This window comes from Ambystoma mexicanum, chromosome 14 (genome assembly GCF_040938575.1).
Source record: "Ambystoma mexicanum isolate Mex_15411 chromosome 14, UKY_AmexF1_1, whole genome shotgun sequence".
Lineage (NCBI taxonomy): Eukaryota > Metazoa > Chordata > Amphibia > Caudata > Ambystomatidae > Ambystoma > Ambystoma mexicanum.
Window position 1 is genome coordinate 2,377,522 of NC_090940.1, and position 21,431 is coordinate 2,398,952.

Sequence of the window (21,431 nt, forward strand, 5' to 3'; positions counted from 1 at the left end):
TTGATTCGTGTTCTATCATTTTTCTTCCGGTCCTCTGCCATTTGGAATATTCAGACTCCAAGTCATCTGATCCTTTTGTAGGTGTATCCAGGACTAGGAACTCTAGTTCCACTCTCGGCTCCCAACTTTCTTTATCAAGCAGTTTAGTGGCTGCTGTTACCTAAGACTCTCCTGCCTCTAATGTATCAGTTTTCTTTTGATTGGTGGTGCGTTGAATCCAGGGAAGATGATGTCCCTAATTCCCAAGGGAGATCCACCCTGTTTGGGACTAGAAATGTGAGCCTGCCTCACAGTACTCTCCCAAGGGGACGGGGCAAGCAGGATCCCCTGTGGGGACAAGGAATGGGAACTAAGAATACCATCCCGCCTCCCCTATGTTTGTTGCTTATGTCATCGTTGAGCATGGCTATCGCATAAAGGGCCCCTTTAAAGTGGGTGGCTTGGTTTCTGACAAGGATTTGTTTCCACCTCTTACTGCAAACGGGGACCGATGGAATCCTTGCCTCCATTCCAAGGAGGAACATCCACTGGAAAGCAGGAAACACTGGCTTGCGTAGGCGCACAACCGAGGGGCCTGCTCCCACTCGTGAGGAGCTGACCTCCACAGGGAAATGATTGAATTTAGCTGGCTGCTTTCATTATTAACTGAATTGTGGTGACTAGTCAATTTTTCTTTAAATATAGTTGGGGTAAAATATAGTGTGGTGGAATATTTACTTGTAATGACATGTTTGATGCCTCTAGTCTTATTATTTTTGTTTCTTAATATTTTAGGCCACTGTCGCTCTTGCACTGACACGAAAGAGAAGGATCTATGACGTCATTTGTGTTTTGGAAGGCATTGGCTTAATCGAGAAAAAGGCAAACTTCATCCAGTTGAAGTAAGATATGTGATTTTATTAACTTCTTTTAAAAAAAAACTATTTTCCTATACAGTTGTAAAGGGATTGACACTGCTATTTTAGTATGAAAGTCTTGCTTGGCTGTTCATGTAGCTTGCATCATAAATTGAATTTTACTAGTGAACAATTAAAGGGTGTTATCCCAACCTAACGGTACACTTTTATTATTTACGTCTGAAATTTGAAAGTCAGACTCAGCCCTGCTAGGATTCAAACCTGAGACCTGTGTTAAGAAGCTGCTGTGTGTAAGACTACTTTACATTACATGTGGGCTGCACCCGCTTTTGTGGCAGGTCTAAAACCACAGGATTCATCGCAGGTTCAATAGTGCTGGTGAGTCCTCACTAAACCCCAGCCCAAAGTCTCCACCCATGCGCCCAGGGGAAGGCGGTCGCTACCTAATCCTAATCCTAACCCTAGGGGTGTCCTCATGAGGGAGGATCACTTGGGAGGCGACAGCTGCCAGGGGGAAGTGGTGACTCTGTTAGGAGGGGACACGCTATTCATCCTCTCCTGAGGATGAGAATTCCATAATGCCTAACTATCTAATGGCATGTTGTCACTGTATGGTTCCCTCTCCCGGAATTAGCCAACGTACCAAACCTAAGGCCCTTTCTATGAGCCTGAAAATGGTACACTCTGAGATCAGGAAGTTCACTTCGATGTTGGCTTGTATCCAGGTCCAAACCCAAAAGGAAAAACACCAACTCCTTTAATATCCTCCCCTAAATGAGAACACTTACCCAATCAGATGTGATTAACTAAGAATGAAATGAGCAAGAACACTGACTCACTCTTAGTACTGAGACGAGCAAGAGGGGCTCAGAGTTAAAGAATGGGGATGAGCAGTCTAGTTGTTTTAATGCAGAACACCTGGGTGGCACCTTTTAAAAACTTGAAAGCCCTTCAGGTGCGAAAGAAGCAGCAGAAGCTGATGCTGTTGTGGCGGCAGCCGAACGCCATGTAGTAGATGTGGCAGAGTTTGGGTCAACGTGACCAGGCCGAGAACGCCCAGTGGGAAGCAGTTCTGAAGTGAGACACTCCGTATTCGAGAGACTCTCCCAACACGCAGTGAACTGCTCCGGTGCTACATACACAACAGAGTCCGGATCTGTGAGCTCCATAGAAGATCTTGAAGGCGGCAGACCAAGAAGAGCTGTCAGAAGAGGTCACATGGAGAGAAGAGGCAACACCAGTGAGTTGGCCTGAAATAGGTGACCCTTGGTGCTCCGAAGCACACCGCTAGGTGATAATTGAATTATCGGTATTCAAAATAATTCTTAAGGCGAACTGGGCGCAATTCTCCTAATGGTGGATTCCAAATAGGGGAAAATTGTAACCCACATTGCCAAAGTCTGAGGAGGCTGCTCTACAGACATATATTGTACATAACACTCCTGAACAGGGATACCAAATAGGAGATTATTAATAACCCATATTGTCAAATCAGCAAAAGAGTAATACCAAGGCAAATTGGGTACAGCCCTCCTAGAAAAAGATGTCGAGTGGGAGACCATTGTAATCTGCATTGCCATAAACCAAGAGGCTGTACAACCCGAAAACAAAGGTTGCAGGAACAAATCCCTTCTTGAATGAGAGACCAAGGGGAAGAGCACTGTAACCTGCATTGTCAAAAGCCAAAAGACAAGCAAGGTAAGAATAATCCTTTTGTGGAATTTGAATTGTTGAAAGATGTAAACCCTTTTGATGAAAGCTTAAAGAATATCGAGAGAAGCTTTGGAGCGCGCATTACCACAGAGTACAACCTTGTGGTAGAAGTATTATCCTGGCAGGGGAGTGAACCAGGAAAGGGTACAGTTGTAGTTAGTCATGGCAAGAGATTGGACCAGGAAGAAGTGATTTGAAGCACTGTGATTGTGGTAGGAAAGGCATGTTGACTCTTTGTTTTGATAAACCGCTGCGTTTCAGAAAAACCATCTTGACTTAAGTTTCTTTTGAAGAAGTAAGAGGTGCTTACAAGTGGATTGACCTTTGGAGAAATTAAACATTTACATTTGATTTATGAAATTGGAGAGGATTTGTGTTCTCAAGTAGGAAGTATTTGGAAGGAAAAGACTCCGGTTCTTCCAAACAGGAAGTTGTTAAAATATTATTCATCGCAACTTTTTTTCAGCTAGAAGCCAGAAATGTTTACAAGCAAAACATCACATGAAATTAAATGTATACACCCCAATAATTTTTCCAGTTACTTAAATTCAGGAAGAGGGCCAACTTGGAGTTAGAAAGACTCTACAGTTCTAATGGGCAGTTAACCTTACAGCTCGAAGTCTTGGGGCATCAGCCGGAGTCCTTTTTCCCAACTGGACAAAATTTGCTCCTAAAGCATAGGCTGGTTAGTCAGGCTCCCCCAAGCCTGTGTGAAGTTCAATTAAAGAGTTTGGCAGAGGGCTACATCTCTTAACAAAGTTCAATATGTCCCCAACCAGGCCGGAGTCTATAAAGTCAATTCAGATCGAATCGTAAACATCAGTGCCCTGGCCACGGATCCCAATACAGTGTGCAACGTGCTCCCTAGTAACAAAGGAGCAGCCCCTCCCCACCCGAATGCAGTCTATGCACTTGTTCCAAAGTGCATCACTGGGCTCCTGGTGCTACGGGGCCAATTTGGGAAACTTATGAAGATAAAGGAACTTCCCTGCCCACATCACCATGGGCCTTTTCCGATTTCCAAATGTCATGGGGGGGGGGGGGGGTCAAAACCCACCCCTGATGTGACCCTTCTGAGCGGAAGATTTAGCCCAACATCCCTTACTACCCCGGGGGCCTGGAAGTGCATCAGCGGCAAGGGAAGGAGGGAGCAGCAGGTCTTTCTGCCATAAGCCTGAGCTTTTGGGTCTTTCATAGGCAGACCCGCCATCCCTTCCGGCTTGGTGATTAGAGGGGTGTTCATTCCCGGGACATTAAGTTGTTACCGCCTGGGAAGGCACCAACGGGCCAGCTTCCTCTATTATGGTTTGAGCCCTTCCCACTTGACCCTGGCCGCTCGCTTGGCGCTCTTTACACAGGCCTCTACCTCTGTCAACCAATTCCATTTGGTGAAGAACTAGTTGTTTTAGGGTCACGATTTTAATCCGCACCAGGCTGCACTGGCTGACAGTGGATCTTGCCCCCAGCCCCATCTGAGGGTACGATTGGTGGCTTGTTTACAGAGAATGGGAGAGCCCAGTAACATGACAGTTTTATCACATGCAGGTGATACATTGAGGCATGGATTTCTTATCCAGGCATATGGGCCAATTGAAGCCATCGAGGGGAAGTGTTTTTAACTGCAGAGAGCCCCTCCACCTGCTCAGATTCGATGTGTTGCAGGGGGCAGATGTATTGTAGCTCATCTCCAGCTCCGGACAACGAAGTGCCCGAGCCTGTGCATCTGCAGTATGCACTGGCCTAGTGCAGCTACTGACAGTAGGGACCCCAGAGTCCATGGGGAGTGACTGGCCTGTGCCCGAGCCTGTGAAGCTGCAGTATCCACTGGCCTAATGCAGCTACTGACAGTAGGGACCCCAGAGTCCAGGGGAATGACCGGCCTGTGCCCAGGCCTGTGAAGCTGCAGTATCCACTGGCCTAGTGCAGCTACTGACAGTAGGGACCCCAGAGTCCAGGGGAGTGACCGGCCTGTGCCCAGGCCTGTGAAGCTGCAGTATCCACTGGCCTAGTGTATTGCTCTCCCCAAAAGTGCACGGAACAACCATAAATCATCAATGCAATTATAGAGCAAATACTTTGAACGTAGACGCACAATAACTCACAGCCACGCACTCTTAGAAGATAATCGGATCTTATACGGCTATTTATTCAAATCTTAAATACATAGAAATAACCCACAAAAAAAAATATGGACATAAATCACAGAAGTAGTAAATAATTCAGAAGGAAATAAATCACTGTGAGCGTAACAGGATTCCTCCTCTCGCCCAGAAGCGGCTGGAAGACCCCGGGAACAGCCAGGCCGAGAGCACCACAGCTCACAGGAGGGCCGTACGTAAGCGTCCTTCTCCGGCTGAATTCTCACCTGATCACCTCCGGGCTTCCGCATGTATACACACTCCACAAAGGGGAGTCCATTCTCGAACCTTCTGGAAATTGCACTTGCGCAGTTGAGGAACAGCCGTTGGTTGCCAGCTGGGTCAATCGAGAGCTCCCCCCCAAGAAGCGCAGTGCCTCCCTTCTCTAAAAACACACTCCACGGAGAACCGTAGCAAACCATAACGAAGTTAGATTTCCCAGCAGAAATGTCCTTGACTGCATGCCAGCTTTGGAAAGCATGTTTTTCTCAGCACCGTGAATCTAACACTCAGCAAACTGTGTGCAGCTTTTCACTGCGGCATGAAGTAAATATCCATCATGGCTCCGAGCGCTCCCAGAATACATTGCGCCCTAGCGCCATTTTAGATCAAGCATAACAATTCCACCCTTGGATATTTATCTTCCATAGCCTGGTGGCGCAGGGACCGGTCTCTGAAACCTAAGAAATGTTAAGACTAAATTGGGAATACATTGAATGCAGCAACAACAAGCAATTATAATAGACAATATAATAAAAATGCAAGCAAAAATGTAAAGTAGTGTACCCCCAATATTAGGTATCCATGAAAATAACCAATCCCACCAATTTCTATTACGATCTTGAGACACTTGAGAAATGAGATCCCTCAAACCTCGAATATGACTCAATAGATCGTGAGTGGTCACTTAAATTGAAACACATACCTTCAAAGGCATTACACCCTAAATTATGTTTTAGCAATAGGATTACTGGTTATACATTTTGAGTTCATTGTATGTTATTTTGTGGCATTTAAGAAAGCCAACCAAACCTTGTATTATTTTGTTGTATATATGTGTGAGGGTGAGCTACATTTTTCCTCTAGGCTTACTTCGTTAGACAGGGCTATCCTTGTTCGGTTAGGGAAGGATACGAGTTTGTTTCACCCCTTTTTCTTTAATAAAAATGGTAGCTTGTGGGCAACCTATACTTGTGTCTGTCTCACGTTTCTGATCCCTGACAAACCCCTATTTGCTACTTTAAATGGACTAAAGGACATTGACCGTAATTCAGTATTGTGCATTTTTAGCACTTTTCAAAATTCTATTTTCACGTTTGTGATGCAAAACTTGCCAGAAGTGGGCTGGTTTGGGGGTGGTCAGGACTGGACTCATGCCTTTCGGCTGTTCATTTTGTGTGTATAATGGTTTCCTTTGTTATCCACATTAAATCCCAATAAAAACTGTAAAATGTAGTCGTGTGTGGCTGCAGAGTGGGCCAGATGTGTGACTTTGTAATTAGTGTAATTACAGCAGCTCTGTTCAGCAAAGTTGCTTTTCTAATAACTTGATTATCAAGGAGTAATTCTTCCAAAGCCTGCGAAGTATGATTAAGACTTTTAACTACTAAACATGCTAATTTCATCAAAGATTTGTAACCTCCAGCAGCCAAACCCCAAACTCCCACTAATGAAAGGGTTAATGCTAGAACCTCCGCTTCTGATAACAAATGTACATGTGAATCACAGTCAGGAGATAGACCTACAGATTCAAAAGTTGACCTTTTACCTCGAGTTATCGGTAGTCCTAATCGAGTCAAAGCACATGGACCTCCAGAAATGTTAGCTGGAATATAAGTGTATGTGATGTTACCACATGAAAAGAGCCATCCTGTTGGAGGTTTTACATGATTCAAATGACTAGCAGTTATCACTGTATGACTGCAAGACATAATGTTATTTACACTGGTGCATTTGCGTGACACTCGCGAACGCAGTCGCCTCTCGAACATCGTATGATTGCGCTGATTGGTCAACTCTATTTGTCGGCAATTGCCAATTTCTTGTGCTTTGCACGTCATAATGTAACACACATCACCTTGAGTTACATTGTAAGTAATAACACGTGTTAAATTTCTCCATTTCTAGTCTCTTGGCAGAACCGACAGTATTCGTAAACTGAAAAAGATTGTCTAATGTCCGAGTCTTGAACTAAAGAATCATTGTGTTTGACGCCGAAGATATGCTTTAAAACCGGAACAGGCGTCGGCACCGCTACTAAACACATAGTCAATAAAGCTTCAGCATTGGGCACATCAGTATGACAAAAGTGTGATATGTTCAGTACTTGCTGTGCTAGATATATCCACATATTCTCCTCTTGCGTAATCATAGGAGAGGGTTTCCGCCTTCCTACGAACGTATCTTGCACGACTGGCATCAAGGTTGTTTTCACTTGCTCCTGATGTTTGTCGCATTTCACGAATCCATGTCTTCGGTCTCGCTGGCTTTTCGGCACTAGCATAAGGCTGCTTAGGGACAACACTATTCATCACTATCTGTATCCCCTTGATCACTGGCACAGATGTGACATTTTTCGTTGGTAGCAGCAGACTGTTTAACTCTCCCAAATGGAGTCCATTTAGTGCCACAGTTACACCAACCAGACACAGGATCCACAAAGCAAACCCAGACAAGCGATATCAGTGTTGCACATCACTCTCTCAGGTAACATTTGTCTGCGGGTACATATTGCCATTTCTTTCTACCAGGCTCCATAACTAAAACTACTTGATCTTTGCCTGATGCAATGACATCTGCGGGCACTGGTGGGCCACTTAGCTTTTCCACCCACACCATGGTCCTCACGGGGAGTTAACACTGTAGGAGGTTCCCCCTTCTTAATCATGGACAATTTAATGGGAATGACCATCAATCGGGCCACTCGATCACCCTTGTGGATTGATAACAATTGATCCCCACTATTCATTAGGATGACTTTAATCTCGCCTTGGTAATCGGCATCAATTACCGCTTCCAACACTTGAACTCCCTTCAATGCTAGGCCAAATCTAGGGGCAATCCATCCCATATGCTCTGGGGGAATCTGTGCTCCAATCCCTGTTTCAATTACAATGCAAGTCTACCCCTGCTGACTCTGGAGTTGCTCGATAGGGAGCTAAATAACCTGGAGTAATTTCCCAGTACAATAGTATTTCTCTGACTGAATTGGGTTGAACCTGTAAAGTAGGAGTCATTAATCGCATCAAAGGAGTTTAATGTTCATACACAGGCCTATTGTTTAATACTTGCACCGCATAAAACGCACAATCACGCCAGCCTGCCAAACTGCCGTCTCCAGATTTGCGCAGCTGTTCTTTCAATAACCCATTAATTCATTCAATTAACCCTGCAGCAGCTGAATGGTAGGGAACGTGATACAGCCACTCAATACTCTTTTCCTGACAAAACTCCTGGATTAGTTTCCCTTTGAAATGTGACCCATTGTCACTTTGAATCTGCAAAGGCACTCCATAATGTAATATGATCTGATCTAACACCCTGATGGTGTTCAATTGGGTTGCACGTTTGCACGGCAAAACCATCAAATACCCCGAGTATGTATCCACAATAGTGCCTGCATATTGACAACCTCTGCTGATTGGCATAGAACCGATATAATCATTCTGCCAAATTTGACCTGATAATTTTCCTCTTCTCAATGTGCCTCAAACAATTTGAGGTATAGGTCTATGTAATTGGTGTTGGCACACGGGACATTGCAAAATGATTGTTTTCACTACTTCTAAAGGAAGACTGATTCCTCGAGCTTGTGCCCACCTGATGGTAGCCTTTTCTCCAAGGTGCCCACATTTCTGTTGGGTCCATTTGGCCAGACCCTCCAAATCATCTTCCTGAGCCTCTGCATCCACTGATGAAATCTTGGTGTGTTCGTCTGCAACAGAATTAAACCAACTTTCTAATGAATCTGTGGCACAATGCGCGTCCACATAATATACAGTGACTTCACTTCGTAACAACATTTCTGCAATATCTTGCCACAGTTGCTTTCCCCACAACTCTTTTGAATGAATCTTCCATTCATTCTTTTGCCAAGTTGGCAACCACACTGCCAATCCATTCGCCACGGACCATGAATCTGTGTACACATAACATTGACCAGGGGTCTCTTGTTTCAATGCTTGGTAAACTGCGTAAAGTTCTGCGAACTGACTGCTCTTCCCTTTCCCTGTCGTCAACATCTTTTTTGTTTTGGGATTGTACGACACTGCTTTCCAGTACCGCTCAGTTCCCACATATCGGACTGAACCATCCATGAACCAAGCATGCTCCGTTTGCTCCACGGTCAAATCGCTGTAAGGTCCTCCCCATTTCACGGGAGACTCGCGTTTTTCAGGCACTTCGGGTGGTATGTAATCTGAGGGTGGTATGTTGGCTACTTGCTCATGTAATTTTGCCACTCCACCCTTTCCTGATTTTTCTCTGTCTTGAATATACCATTTCCACTTAATTATGCTGGCTTCTTGAGCATGTCCTATTCGAGGCGTTTTAGGAGAGCTCAGTACCCACTGCATGATTGGTATTTCTTGCCTCATCAATACATCATGGCCCACCGTCATTTGCTCGGTATCAACAAGAGCCCAATAACACGCCAGCAATTGCTTCTCAAACGGAGTGTATGAGTTACCAGCGTCGGGCAATTTACGACTCCAAAACCCTAATGGTACACGTTTCCTGTCTTGTTTCTGCCACACACTCCAGTTAGCATAATTGTCTTGCACTGACACATTTTATTCCACTTCGCCTTCCTTCAAGGGCCATAAATCAAGCACCTGCTGCACGGTTTCATTCGCCATCTCAAAGGCATTCTGCTGCTCTTCCCCTCCCCCCCAATGAAACTCCTATTTCTTTCGTGTCACCTTGTAGAGGGGGCCAATATCTGCCCTAAATGAGGAATGTGCTGTCTTCAAAACCCAAACGGTCCTATAAACTGCTGAGCTTGCTTTTTGTTCATTGGAGTGGTGAATTCAAGTATTTTCTGTCGGGCTTTTGGCACCATTTCTCGATGCCCATAATGCCACTGAATCTCTAGGAATATCACTGTTTCAGCTGGACCTTGAATTTTACTTGGATTAATCTCCCACCCTTCCTTGTTCAATCCTTCCATAAGGACATCTAACTGGCTTTGCACACTGTGCTCATCCTTGTCTTGGATCAAAATATCATCAATGTAATGAGAGATTTGTATGTCAGGTTTACACGGTATCTTGTCTAAGTGCTCTGTCACCAGCCGGTGACAGATAGTCTGGCTGTGTATGTACCCCATAGGTAGCCTCGTGAAAGTGTACTGACGTCCACTCCACGAAAATGCAAACTGTTCTTGACACTCGTCAGCAATTGGCACGGAGAAAAATGCATTAGCTAATTCGATCACTGCATACCAAGTCCCGTCAAACTTTTGGACATTTTCAATCAAGGTAATAGCATCTGGGACTGCGGGCACTAAGGGAGGAGTGTGTTTATTCAACTCCCTGTAATCCACTGTCATCCTCCACGACCCATCTCCCTTTTTAATAGGCCAGAGAGGATTGTTCCATGATGTGGTAATAGGGCGTAATACACCCGCCTCTTTAATGGTGTCTGAAATTTCCTTCTGCCCCCCAGGAATGCGGTATTGTTTCCTGGCTACCCGCTTGGTTGCCACTTGCACTTGCAATGGGGGCATCTTCAATTTGCCTACAGTAATGGGTGTACAGATAATGCACTCACCCCAAACTCGTACGTTTTACCGCCAAGTCCCAAGGTCAACCCTTCCAAAATGTAAAAGCCAATTATATATTCAGGTATCGGGACAATCAACACTTGGTATTTCTGCCTATTCAAATTGCCTATTTTCATCTCCACTTTCGTTTGTACTGCGGGGGTCTCCTTTCCCCCTAAACCTGTAATAGTAAACTGTTTGCCTTTAAATCGTGTTGGATTACCATGAATCAAAGAGGCCTCCGCCCCGGTGTCTATCAATGCTCGCACCCCTTGTGTATTTCCTGGCCCCCAAAAAATCTTGACAGCAACATGAGGCTGCCTATCCACTTTTATGCGGGCAGACGCTGCCGGAGCTTGGCCGAAACCCTAGTCAAACTTCGAATGAGTGTGACTCGACTCTGCCTCTAGCATCGCACTCACCACCTTTCTCCAATCAGCGTACGTTGGCTGGTACGGGGAAGGTGTCCCCATAGACCCTTCGTCTTGTTCTTCCGCAGGGGGAGCAGAAGGTGAGGTGTCCCCCTGTGGCTTGGTGACTACTTGTTTCTTAACCTGCTTATAGCGCTCTTTGGCTGCAAGTCCTCGTTTTTTGTATAACTCATACATTACTCTGGTTTCAATGCCATCAATTTCCTCGTGTGGCAAACCATCTTTTAACAAAGCCAAAAACATGTCTTTTCGGGACACTTGGGAGTCTCTGCTATCTTGCCGCCTGCCTTTGGTTCTTCTCTCACTACGCCCCTCTCTCTCTCTCGTGGCTTATCGCTCTTATCCCACTCTCCCAAATCTGCAAGTTGCTGAATGGCCTCTGCTACCTCATCAGTAGCCTTGCCCGTCATACCTACGAGCAAAGTCATAATGACACGTTTGTATGCGGGTGGTGCAGTTCTAATCACCATGTTTCGAGTTGAAACTGAGAGCGGCACGGCTCCCATGTGATCAGGAGCATCTATGTGAATCGCCTCTTTCATTGCATGCTCTCTGACTTTTTGAATTGCTTCTCTCAACGTATACCACTTTGTTTCTTCACTGGGCCAATCTGTGGTAATAGGGTATTTACGGTTACATGCTTGGGCTACCAGCTGCAACAAAGACACCTGCGTATCTTGACCATTTGCATCAGGGAGCGGTCCTGCTCTTAAGACCTCCTGTACATTGGTGTCAATTGACAGGGGTAAAAAACGCGGTGAGTCCGTATAATCTACCAACGACCCTGCAGCACCCCTATCTAGTAATCTCACCATCCATGTCCGTAAAGCTTCCCCCGATTTTTGCCTCAAACGGGTAATAGTTTCCCCAACCTCCTGTTGTGTGTAATCTTCCAACGTGGTTAAATCCACCATTCCACCAGCAGGATTCTGCGGGTGGGGTCCGGCTCGCTGTCTTCCAACAGGCTTAGCCACCACTGTTTTCTGTTTCGCCTCTGGTTTGGGGTCAGACTCATCTGCGGAACTACTTTCTAGACTGGTCGAATCAAAAATATCACCATCCCACTTATCCGGATCCCAGTCTACGCCAGCGGTAGCGATTACAATTGCCACCTTTCTTTTGTTGACCCCTCCCTGTCTTTTCCTATACTTATACCGGGCTACTCTGACTGCTGCCCTCTCAGCCACCGCCTGATATGTGTTGGCCTTATCTTTAAACAGTTTCATTTGAATCTGCTGCATTAACGCAGTCTGCCATTCAGCAGATAGCTCTCTCAAATCGCAAGACCTCATTTTTCATTTCCACCTTCATTTGATATATTTTCCTATAAGCATGCAAAAGAACCCAACCTCGCCTACCTAATGCCGCACATTCTTTGCCACGTTCTACTGGAACTTGTTGCAAGCATGCCATTACATCAGCCAGATCGGCATCTCCCAATCCTTGATCCCAGGTTTCACTTAAACCGGCACCACATGCCCACGCCTGAGCCAATTTATCATATGGACTCTTAGTCCAGCCTGGAATAACATCAGAACAGTCACTGCCAGCGGTTACGTTCTTCCTGAACAAACTACTCATTATCGCAAACAAAACCTCGTTGAATCTATATATTTTCTTCTCTCCACGCTACAATCACTCCCACAGGCACTCACACTGAAAAAAAGGAAAAAAAAAACTTCACTTTTCAAAAACTTCACTTACACGACAACCAAATCCTATCTACGTTTCAACAGATTCTTGAATACTCGGCACAACTCATCACAAGTATCCTGTTTGTGACGCCAAAAATGTATTGCTCTCCCCAAAAGTGCACGGAACAACCATAAATAATCAATGCAATTATAGAGCAAATACTTTGAACGTAGACAGACACAATAACTCACAGCCACTCACTCTTAGAAGATAATCAGCTCTTATATGGCTATTTATTCAAATCTTAAAAGTACAAAGAAATAACCCACAAAAAAAAATATGGACATAAATCACAGAAGAAGTAAAGAATTCAGAAGGAAATACATCACCGTGAGCGTAACAGGATTCCTCATCTCGCCAGAAGCGGCTGGAAGACCCCGGGAACAGCCAGGCCGAGAGCACCACAGCTCACAGGAGGGCTGGACGTAAGTGTCCTTCTCCGGCTGAAGTCTCACCTGACCACCTCCTGGCTTCCGCATATATACACACTCCACAAAGGGGAGTCAATTCTCAAACCTTCTGGAAATGGCATGATCTCTGCTTCCAAAAGATCAGGACTTGCCCGACTCCCTTGGAAGCAGACCCATAACCCCGGTTCCGAGTGCCAGCCAGTCCCAATTGGGACCTTTTGGACCCTGTCCTGGCGCCAGTGGCACCAGGCTCATAAAGATGCCCAGTCCCAGCGCTGGAAGCGCCGGGCTCATAATGCTTGGGTGGACTTACCTGCAGCAGACCATGCTGCTTACTTACCTGCCAGTTGAACCCCTGATCCTCTTCTGTTTGGGACTACTTTTCCTGTTGGGTGGGGCAGGAGCCACTCCCTAGGTTCAGAACACTGGAACTCTTCTGGAAAGCAGGAACTCTTTTCTTAGGCGTGGCTGTGGAAGGAGGGACCTAAGCACTACAGGAGGCTATTTAAACCACACCCGATGGATGAATCTTGCTTTGCGTTATTCTGCATTCTCTGCAGCAGAACGCTCATCGTGTCTTCTGCTTCTGATCCTGGGCCTAAGGGAACAAAGGCTTACCATCCTGGAATCCAGTCTTCAGCAGCACCTGTAAAGACAAAGAAAGAACAGGTTAGCACTACGGTCTTCAGTGGCAGCACATCTCTTACCTGGTCCATCGGCTGTCACCAAGGCCTCGCACTGCATTCCGGCATCTGAAAGACAAAAGCTTACCAGCTCTTCGCACGCTCCGGAGGCCTTCGGCGCTGCATCCCGCATCTGAAAGACAAAAGAAGGTGCGTTTAAAGACATTGGGCAACTTTATTACTCACGTGCCATTACTCCTTCCCACGCCGAATCCAGTGGGTATTCCAGCACCCTTCAGCTTCTCTAAAGCTCCGAACTTGTACCTGCAAGATAAAAGGGACAGTTAGTGCGCATCGTGAAGCAGGCTACAAACGCTTACTTACGTGCTTCCAGGCGCTTCTATTCCTCACGCGGGTTCGATCCTCAACTCTCATCAGCCCGCCATCCGCCATCGCCGGAACCCTGCAAAACAAGAGATATCATTACAAAAGACTTTTAAGACATTTGAAGTGCCCAGAACTTACCGTTCATGCAGTTAACGACGGACGGCAGTCCTCTGAGGTCAAGAGGCCTGGACCCTTATCCAGTGAAGAAACTGGTTACGGCACCCTGCCCCGAGGCAGATGGAGAGCTCGGCGTTCACTTACCTAAGGTGAGGGTGTTAACCTTTGGGGTTCTACAGGAGAAGAGAAAGGGAAGAGGAGAGAGGCACCCAATAACCCCAGTTCATTAATCCCATATTTTCTATCTGCAGACATCTTACTCTTCGAGTCAGACATACAGTGCACAGAGGTCCAGCCCAAAGAGCCAACCGTGTGTTACACATCACCTTTGAAGATACGGCATTCACCCAGTCAAGACCGGCGCCTCTGCGGGAATCAGGTGAGCGTTACAGGAAATTGCACTTGCGCAGTTGAGGAACAGCCGTCGGTTGTCAGCTGGGTCAATCGAGAGCTCCCCCCAAGAAGCGCAGTGCCTCCCTTCTCTAAAAACACGCTCCACGGAGAGCAGTAGCAAACCATAACAAAGTTAGCTTTCCCAGCAGAAATGTCCTTGACCGCATACCAGGTTTGGAAAATATGTTTTTCTCAGCACCGTGAATCTAACACTCAGCAAAATGTGTGCAGCTTTTCACTGCGTCAAGAAGTAAATATCCATCATGGCTCCGAGCGCTCCCAGAATACATTGCGCACCAGCGCCATTTTAGATCAAGCAGAACACCTAGTGCAGCTACTGACAGTAGGGACCCCAGAGTCCATGGGGAGTGACTGGCCTGTGCCCGAGCCTGTGCAACTGCAGTATCCACTGGCCTAGTGCAGCTACTGACAGTTGGGACCCCAGTGTCCATGGGGAGTGACTGGCCTGTGCCTGGGATGTCACTGATAGTTCATGAACATCCATTTTTTTCATGGTAGGTGAAGCCGTGTTATGAGCAGCAGTTGCCTTCCCCCCCCCCCCTGCCCCCGGAGTGCCAGGTGGACCCCAGAAGTTAGTTTCCCTGATGAAGGGATGGATGCTGTTGGCGGTTCCCATCGGATTCACTGTACTACGTTCAGTGGGGCTCATGTCTAACCGTAAATCCACCACCTACATTTCCCTTTTTAGTTTGGTGGCTGGTGCAGAGTTGGCTAGCGTGGCAGTAGTTTCGTGTGCCTCCTGTTATATAGGGTGTGTGGGGGACCTCCGGGAGCAGCATGACCATTACAATCACTACGTGCTACGGGCGGAGATGAGGCACTGCCCAGGGCTGCTGGAATTCAGTGAGGGCTGCTAGGGCTACAGGCACAACGTTTAGAAAAGCAGAGGTGGTGCCACATTAAACCAGATCTCTCGTTTCTGCTCACCCTTGCCCTCGCTCTGTCTTCCCCGCTGGCACAGTTCCTTGTTGAAATGGTCCTTGCCACAGAGTCGTCTGGGGGGAAGTTCCAGAGCACCTGGCAAAACGAACGCCCTGGCAGGCGCCAACTGCGGCACCTTTGACCCCTGTGGGCATTGCCATAATATTAACAATTAATTTGATTTGTGACCAAACCTTTGGAAGAGAGACACGCACTTTGCCAAGTGAAAGGAGACATTGCATGGAAAAGACTTTGTATGATCAATTCAATGGAATTTCGTTACTATACAGAACTTTCTTGGATTTGAACTGTGTGCTGAATATTCCTGAATTGATCCTGGGGGGGAAGGGATTTCAATCCTGGTCACAAGGATTACTGGTTATACATTTTGAGTTCATTGTATGTTATTTTGTGGCATTTAAGAAAGCCAACCAAACCTTGTAGTATTTTGTTGTATATATGTGTGAAGGTGAGCTACATTTTTCCTCTAGGCTTACTTCGTTAGACAGGGCTATCCTTGTTCGGTTAGGGAAGGATACGAGTTTGTTTCACCCCTTTTTCTTTAATAAAAATGGCAGCTTGTGGACAACCTATACTTGTCTGTGTTACGTTTCTGACCCCTGACAAACCCCTATTTGCTACTTTAAATGGACTAAAGGACATTGATCGTAATTCAGTATTGTGCATTTTTAGCACTTTTCAAAATTCTATTTTCATGTTTGTGATGCAAAACTTGCCAGAAGTGGGCTGGTTTGGGGGTGGTCAGGACTGGACTCATGCCTTTCGGCTGTTCATTTTGTGTGTATAATGGTTTCCTTTGTTAATCACATTAAATCCCAATAAAAACTGTAAAATGTAGTAGTGTGTGACTGCAGAGTGGGTCAGATGTGTGACTTTGTAATTAGTGTTTCAGTCTTGTTGATGCATTAAGTGTAGGGTTAGCGGGAGTTGATTCCTAATGGTACAGGTTTGGGCAGAAGATCCCCCAAAGTTAAATGGATAAAACATCTCCTGTTGGTGAAAACCTTCTCTGGCTGGACCCTGCCTTAAAACTGAATGTGTTTCAAGTGGGCACCATTTCTTGTTTCTGAGCACTCTATTACCACCAAGCATTTAAAGATTTAAAAGTCTATGGATTATTCTCCCTTGGCAGGGGCGAATGCACACGCCTACTCTGCTCCGCCACCTCCTGATGCCACCCAGATCCCATGCCTACCTGGAGGACAGGAGCACAACCTGCTAGTCTCGTTGCTGAACAATGTTCGACATGTTTACAGTGCATTTTCTCTTAAAAGGTGGATTTTCTTCATAATCCCATTTTGCAGTATTGCCTTCTCCCTGACGGTTCTATTGGATGTCCGTAAAGTCCCCCAATACCACCTTCTGACTCCTGAATCCTGATGTGTCCATGAGCAGATGGTTGGATGAGTCTGCCTGGGTAAGTGGTCTAGTCTGGCAGTAGGTGGTGGTTAGAGACCTTTCTGTACACATCCACAAGGCTACTCTATTAAGTTGCCTATGAAAGCCCTATAGCAATCAGTCAACTTTAGTGGAGAATCTCATGGAAACATCAGGCGACCACTTTCATTCTCTCACTATATCCTTGTGTTTGCTTCACTCGCCTTCATCAATTGCACTGCCATGTCAAAGCACTTAGTTTAAAGTTTAGGGTTGGTCACATAGTGCACATTACTTACTCCCAACCTGGCCAATCCCTGTTTTTAGTCAGCATATATTCTTCATCGTGCTGCAAACTTCATACAAACAAAATGTTAACACCTCCCCGACCCCATTTCCTAAATAATATTCTCACACTAGTCACTACACCAAATTACCCTTTCTCCTTCTGCCCACAGATCCTGTAAACCCACTCTTCATCCACAGGAGTCAGTGTTTGCACCCGACAGTGTATTTACATTTCAAGCCCCTCTTTTCCTTTGTGTCTGCTCTACATGGTTTCTGCGTTTTAGTCTCTTTTGGGGGTATGAAGCTCCCATCATACATTTCTGCACCCACCATCTTTTCAAGTACTGTGGTGTACACCAGACTGTATTACAAAATAGATGAAATCCACACTGATTGTGCAGCTTCCCACCTTGCGCCCCTCTTGACTAGTCATTCTACCCACCCTCTTTCCTTTGCCACCCTCTTCTCTACCCGCCCCCCCTTCACCGCTTCTCTAACCCCCCTCCCCCCTGGCACCCTTCTCTCCTCCCTGCCCCCTTTTCTCTCTCCCCCTGTCTCCCTTTTCTCTCCCCTGGCCCCCTTTTCTCTCTCTCTCCCCTGGCTCCCTTTTCTCTCTCTCTCTCCTCCCCCCCCCCCCCCCGGCTCCCTTTTTTCTCCCTCGCTCTCCCCCATTTTCCCCCTCTCTCTCCCCCCTGGCTCCCTTTTTTCCGTCTCGCTCTCCCCCATTTTCCCCCTCTCTCTCCCCCCTGGCTCCCTTTTTTCCGTCTCGCTCTCCCCCATTTTCCCCCTCTCTCTCCCCCCTGGCTCCCTTTTTTTCTCTCTCGCTCTCCCCCATTTTCCATCTCTCTTCCCCCCCCCCCCCCCCCCCCGGCTCCCTTTTTTCTCTCTCGCTCCTTCTCCATGCAACTTTCTCTGCCTCTTCCTCCTTTTCTCCCCGCCCCCCTTCATATGAAAATGAGACGCGGACAAAGAGGACTCATGTTCGTTGGTACAAGCTTTTATAATAAATAATGGAGTTTGGGAAATGCCTCCCTGTCCGTAATCCAGGAGGTATTTCCCTGCCTCAGACAAAACATGAAGGGTCTTTCCTGCGTCAAGATGTCAATGAAAAAATGTCCTGTGTCCAAAATCCTTTCCTAGCCTTCTCATTCTAAAAGTAACTGTCTTTGTCTTGGAAAGTGCACAAATGTTCAAGTTTCACAAAGTTATACATCCAGCAAAAGTTTCAAATAGGTAGTGTTCACAGGTCCAGGTTATGGCTCCCTGCCCGAGGTATCTCTCCACCAAAACAAAAGTTCAAAAGAATAACCAAGTGCTTTATAGTTCGAGGATGGCCCCTCGGCTTGGTGCTGCATCCCACTTCAGGAGTAATGACTCCCTTCCCTAGGTTCTTTCTCATTCAATGTAATTCGAAATCCTAAGGGCATGAATCTTCCTTGGGATTCTCTTTTCAAAGTACCACATCTTGGGTACGGGGTCCCAGACTCGCACAACAATTGGTATACTCCCGGCCAGGTTCTTATGTACAGTTCCTTAATAAAATGTGGGTGTTTTTCAGTTAGGGAACGCCTTCTCCAGCTTCCTCTCGGGGGGGCCCCAACTTTCCACTGTGGGCTTGCCGGTTTTAGGATGGCTCCCATGGCTTTGACGACCCCACTCGGGTGCCTCTCCCTCTTCACCAGCCATAGACTCGCCGCTCGATCTGCTGGTTGATACAGCTTCACTTGCTGGTGCGAAGCTCCTAGTTTCCCTTGCGTCCCACTTTGGCTTCTCTCCAGCCTGCGGGAATGCTTCTCTGATACAGATGCTGCCTTCCCTGTTTTCCGTGCCACTTCTATCTCACTCAATGCCTTCTGGATTCCCTGCCTGAGCTGTAAAGTCTCCACGGTTCTCCCACGTCTCCATGTTCGCTTGTCCACCTGACAGCTTGGCTTCCCCGGCAGTGGCTAGCCGGTTGGATCTCTCTGCGTTGCTCAGCTGTTCCATCCTTGAACTTTCTGTGAGGGGGTCAGAAATGAGAGATGGACACAAGGATGTTGTATTCTTCATCAAAGATATTTTATTAAAAAAAAATGGATTGGGAAAACGCCTCTGCAGCCTTATTCTAAAGAGGAACTTCCTTAGCTAAAAACTAAGGATCTGTCTGTGTCAGGATGTCTAACTGAAAAGCGGTACTTGTGTCCAAAACAACCTATCCTGACCCTCACACTATAAACAAACAAAAGGTGCAAGGAGTATGTCTAACTTGATGTTTGGAAAAGTGTTCAGAAGTATAAAAAGGACTCCAACAAAAATGTTTCCAAAGGTAAATAAATACCTTTGGATCCAGAGCGTGGTTCCTTCCCCCTGGAATCTTAAACAGAATGGCAAACATTGTCTCTTTAGCTAAAAGTTCCTTCGTGTCTTCACTGTTTTCACAAAGTTCTTGTTCAGGCAAAATGTTCTGCAAATCTTTCTATTGTAGTCCTTATAACTTTGTAGTTTACCTGGTATACTCCCCTGCCTCTTCCTCTTTATACAATTTCCAGCTGCCTGGTGTACTCGCCTGCCAGTTCTCCTTATGCCGTTCAGTTCTTAAATGTGCCACAATAGCATATACCATGTACTGCTTTGTAGATCTATTTGTGGTAATATTTTCTCAAATGTACTTGCTCTAACTTTTCCCCCATATGGGCATCTTATTGTTCTGGATTTGTTTGGTGTTTGCCTACTTTCTTGTCTTCATTCAAACATTCTTCATATGGCACTTTGTCTTTGCACTTTGCCTTTTACTTTGTCTGGGCTGTATTCAAACATACTTTGCCTTTGTATATTTCCTTCATTGGCAATCCTGTACCATTCAAACACTTGTTGGCGCAGTTGTCGCCCCGGGGTCCCCAGCTGCTTTCGGCAGACTCACTGGTCTTTTCCAGCATCTCCTTTGCTCGGGCCTCTCAGTTATGGCTTCTGCTTTCCAGGTCTCAGCGTGCGGACGCTCACCAAGCACCTGGTGCGGCTCCGCGGTCACACCCTAGCTCTCCTTCTTGGTCCGGGATGAAGTCTGTTGCTTCGTTGAGTGACAGAACTTCCAGGAGCTCCTGCACTGCTCCCAGCGTCTCAACGTTTCTTCTGGTTCGCCCACAGCGTTCCTCTTCCTATCTCACTGGCCTTCTCTGCTTTACTGGCTCAATTGGTGTGCTTCGCGTTCAGGAGGCCACCGTGAATGGCAACGTCTCCTACTGCACTGCTCCTCCCTGCACTTTCCTTTCCGGAGCGCCATTGCCATTTTTAAATGTCCTGCTCAATGATGGTTTGCAAAAACTAGTCCACATGTTGTATTGTGAGCTCCTTTCACTTTGTACAAACTCCCTTGTCCCCATTCTTGTCTCAGTACCTGAGTGGTTATGGGAGTTGAAGTCCATATTGAATCTTTTAACTCTGGGATACGTTTTCTTATGCACTTCACATAAAGGCACATCAGAAACAAAAGGTGTTATATGTGAGTTGTGGGCGTTTGTGTGGAAGGTGGTAACCTGACTAGAATGACAATAGGCCATTAAGAACTCCGGTATTAGAGGGTCTTCCTCATGGCGCAGGAGAGAACACCGATTCCTCTAATGGAGTCATGACATCTGCCCAGTAGTTGTCTCCTCCCATGTGATCCTCCCTCCTAAAACCGCCCCCAGGTTCGGGATCAGGTAGCGGCTGCCGTCCCCAGGCCACATGGGAGGACGACCATGCTGGGGAATCAGTGACTCAATTGGATTAATCACATCCTGCTCTGAGGAAGTGAGTTGTTCAGAGCCAATCGGAATTCTTCAACTACTAGACTGCTCATTTTGCTTCAGTCAAGCAATCTTGATTCTGTTTGCCCTCTTCCTCGTGTCGCTTTTTGTCATTAGGTTGGCTACAGAATATTGAAGGATACTGTCTTCAGGCTTTGTGGGTTGTTGAAGGGGATTATCACAATATGCCATCAAGGTATGAACAATGGAGGGAATATCCCTAAAAGGGAAAGGGGGATACCCCCCACCATTTAGGGTTTCCTCCCCCCTTTTATGCCTTGAAACACTTCTGTACAGGCATGTTATAAATAAAATATATCATCGCCATGTGATCCTCCTCGCAAAGCTACCACCTCCCCCAGGATCAGGTAACATCTGCCGTCCCATGGCCACATGAGAGGCTACACTGAGGGGGTCAGAAATGTGCGGCTGACAACTTGGTAAAAGTTTTTTTCACAAAAAGCAATTTTATTGACTTAAAAGGGTGCAATAACTTCCCCAACCTAAAGTGGGT

General features: G+C 46.4%; 1 protein-coding gene across 1 annotated transcript in view; it reads left to right on the forward strand.

Moving 5' to 3' along the window:
• The window catches only part of LOC138527542 (transcription factor E2F5-like), a 384,648-nt gene that overhangs the window by 183,548 nt on the left and 179,669 nt on the right, over positions 1 to 21,431 (forward strand). Inside the window, exon 2 of the mRNA XM_069638793.1 lies at positions 775 to 881. Within this exon, the coding sequence (XP_069494894.1) occupies positions 775 to 881 (107 nt within the window). The remainder of the gene's footprint in view (positions 1 to 774; positions 882 to 21,431) is intronic.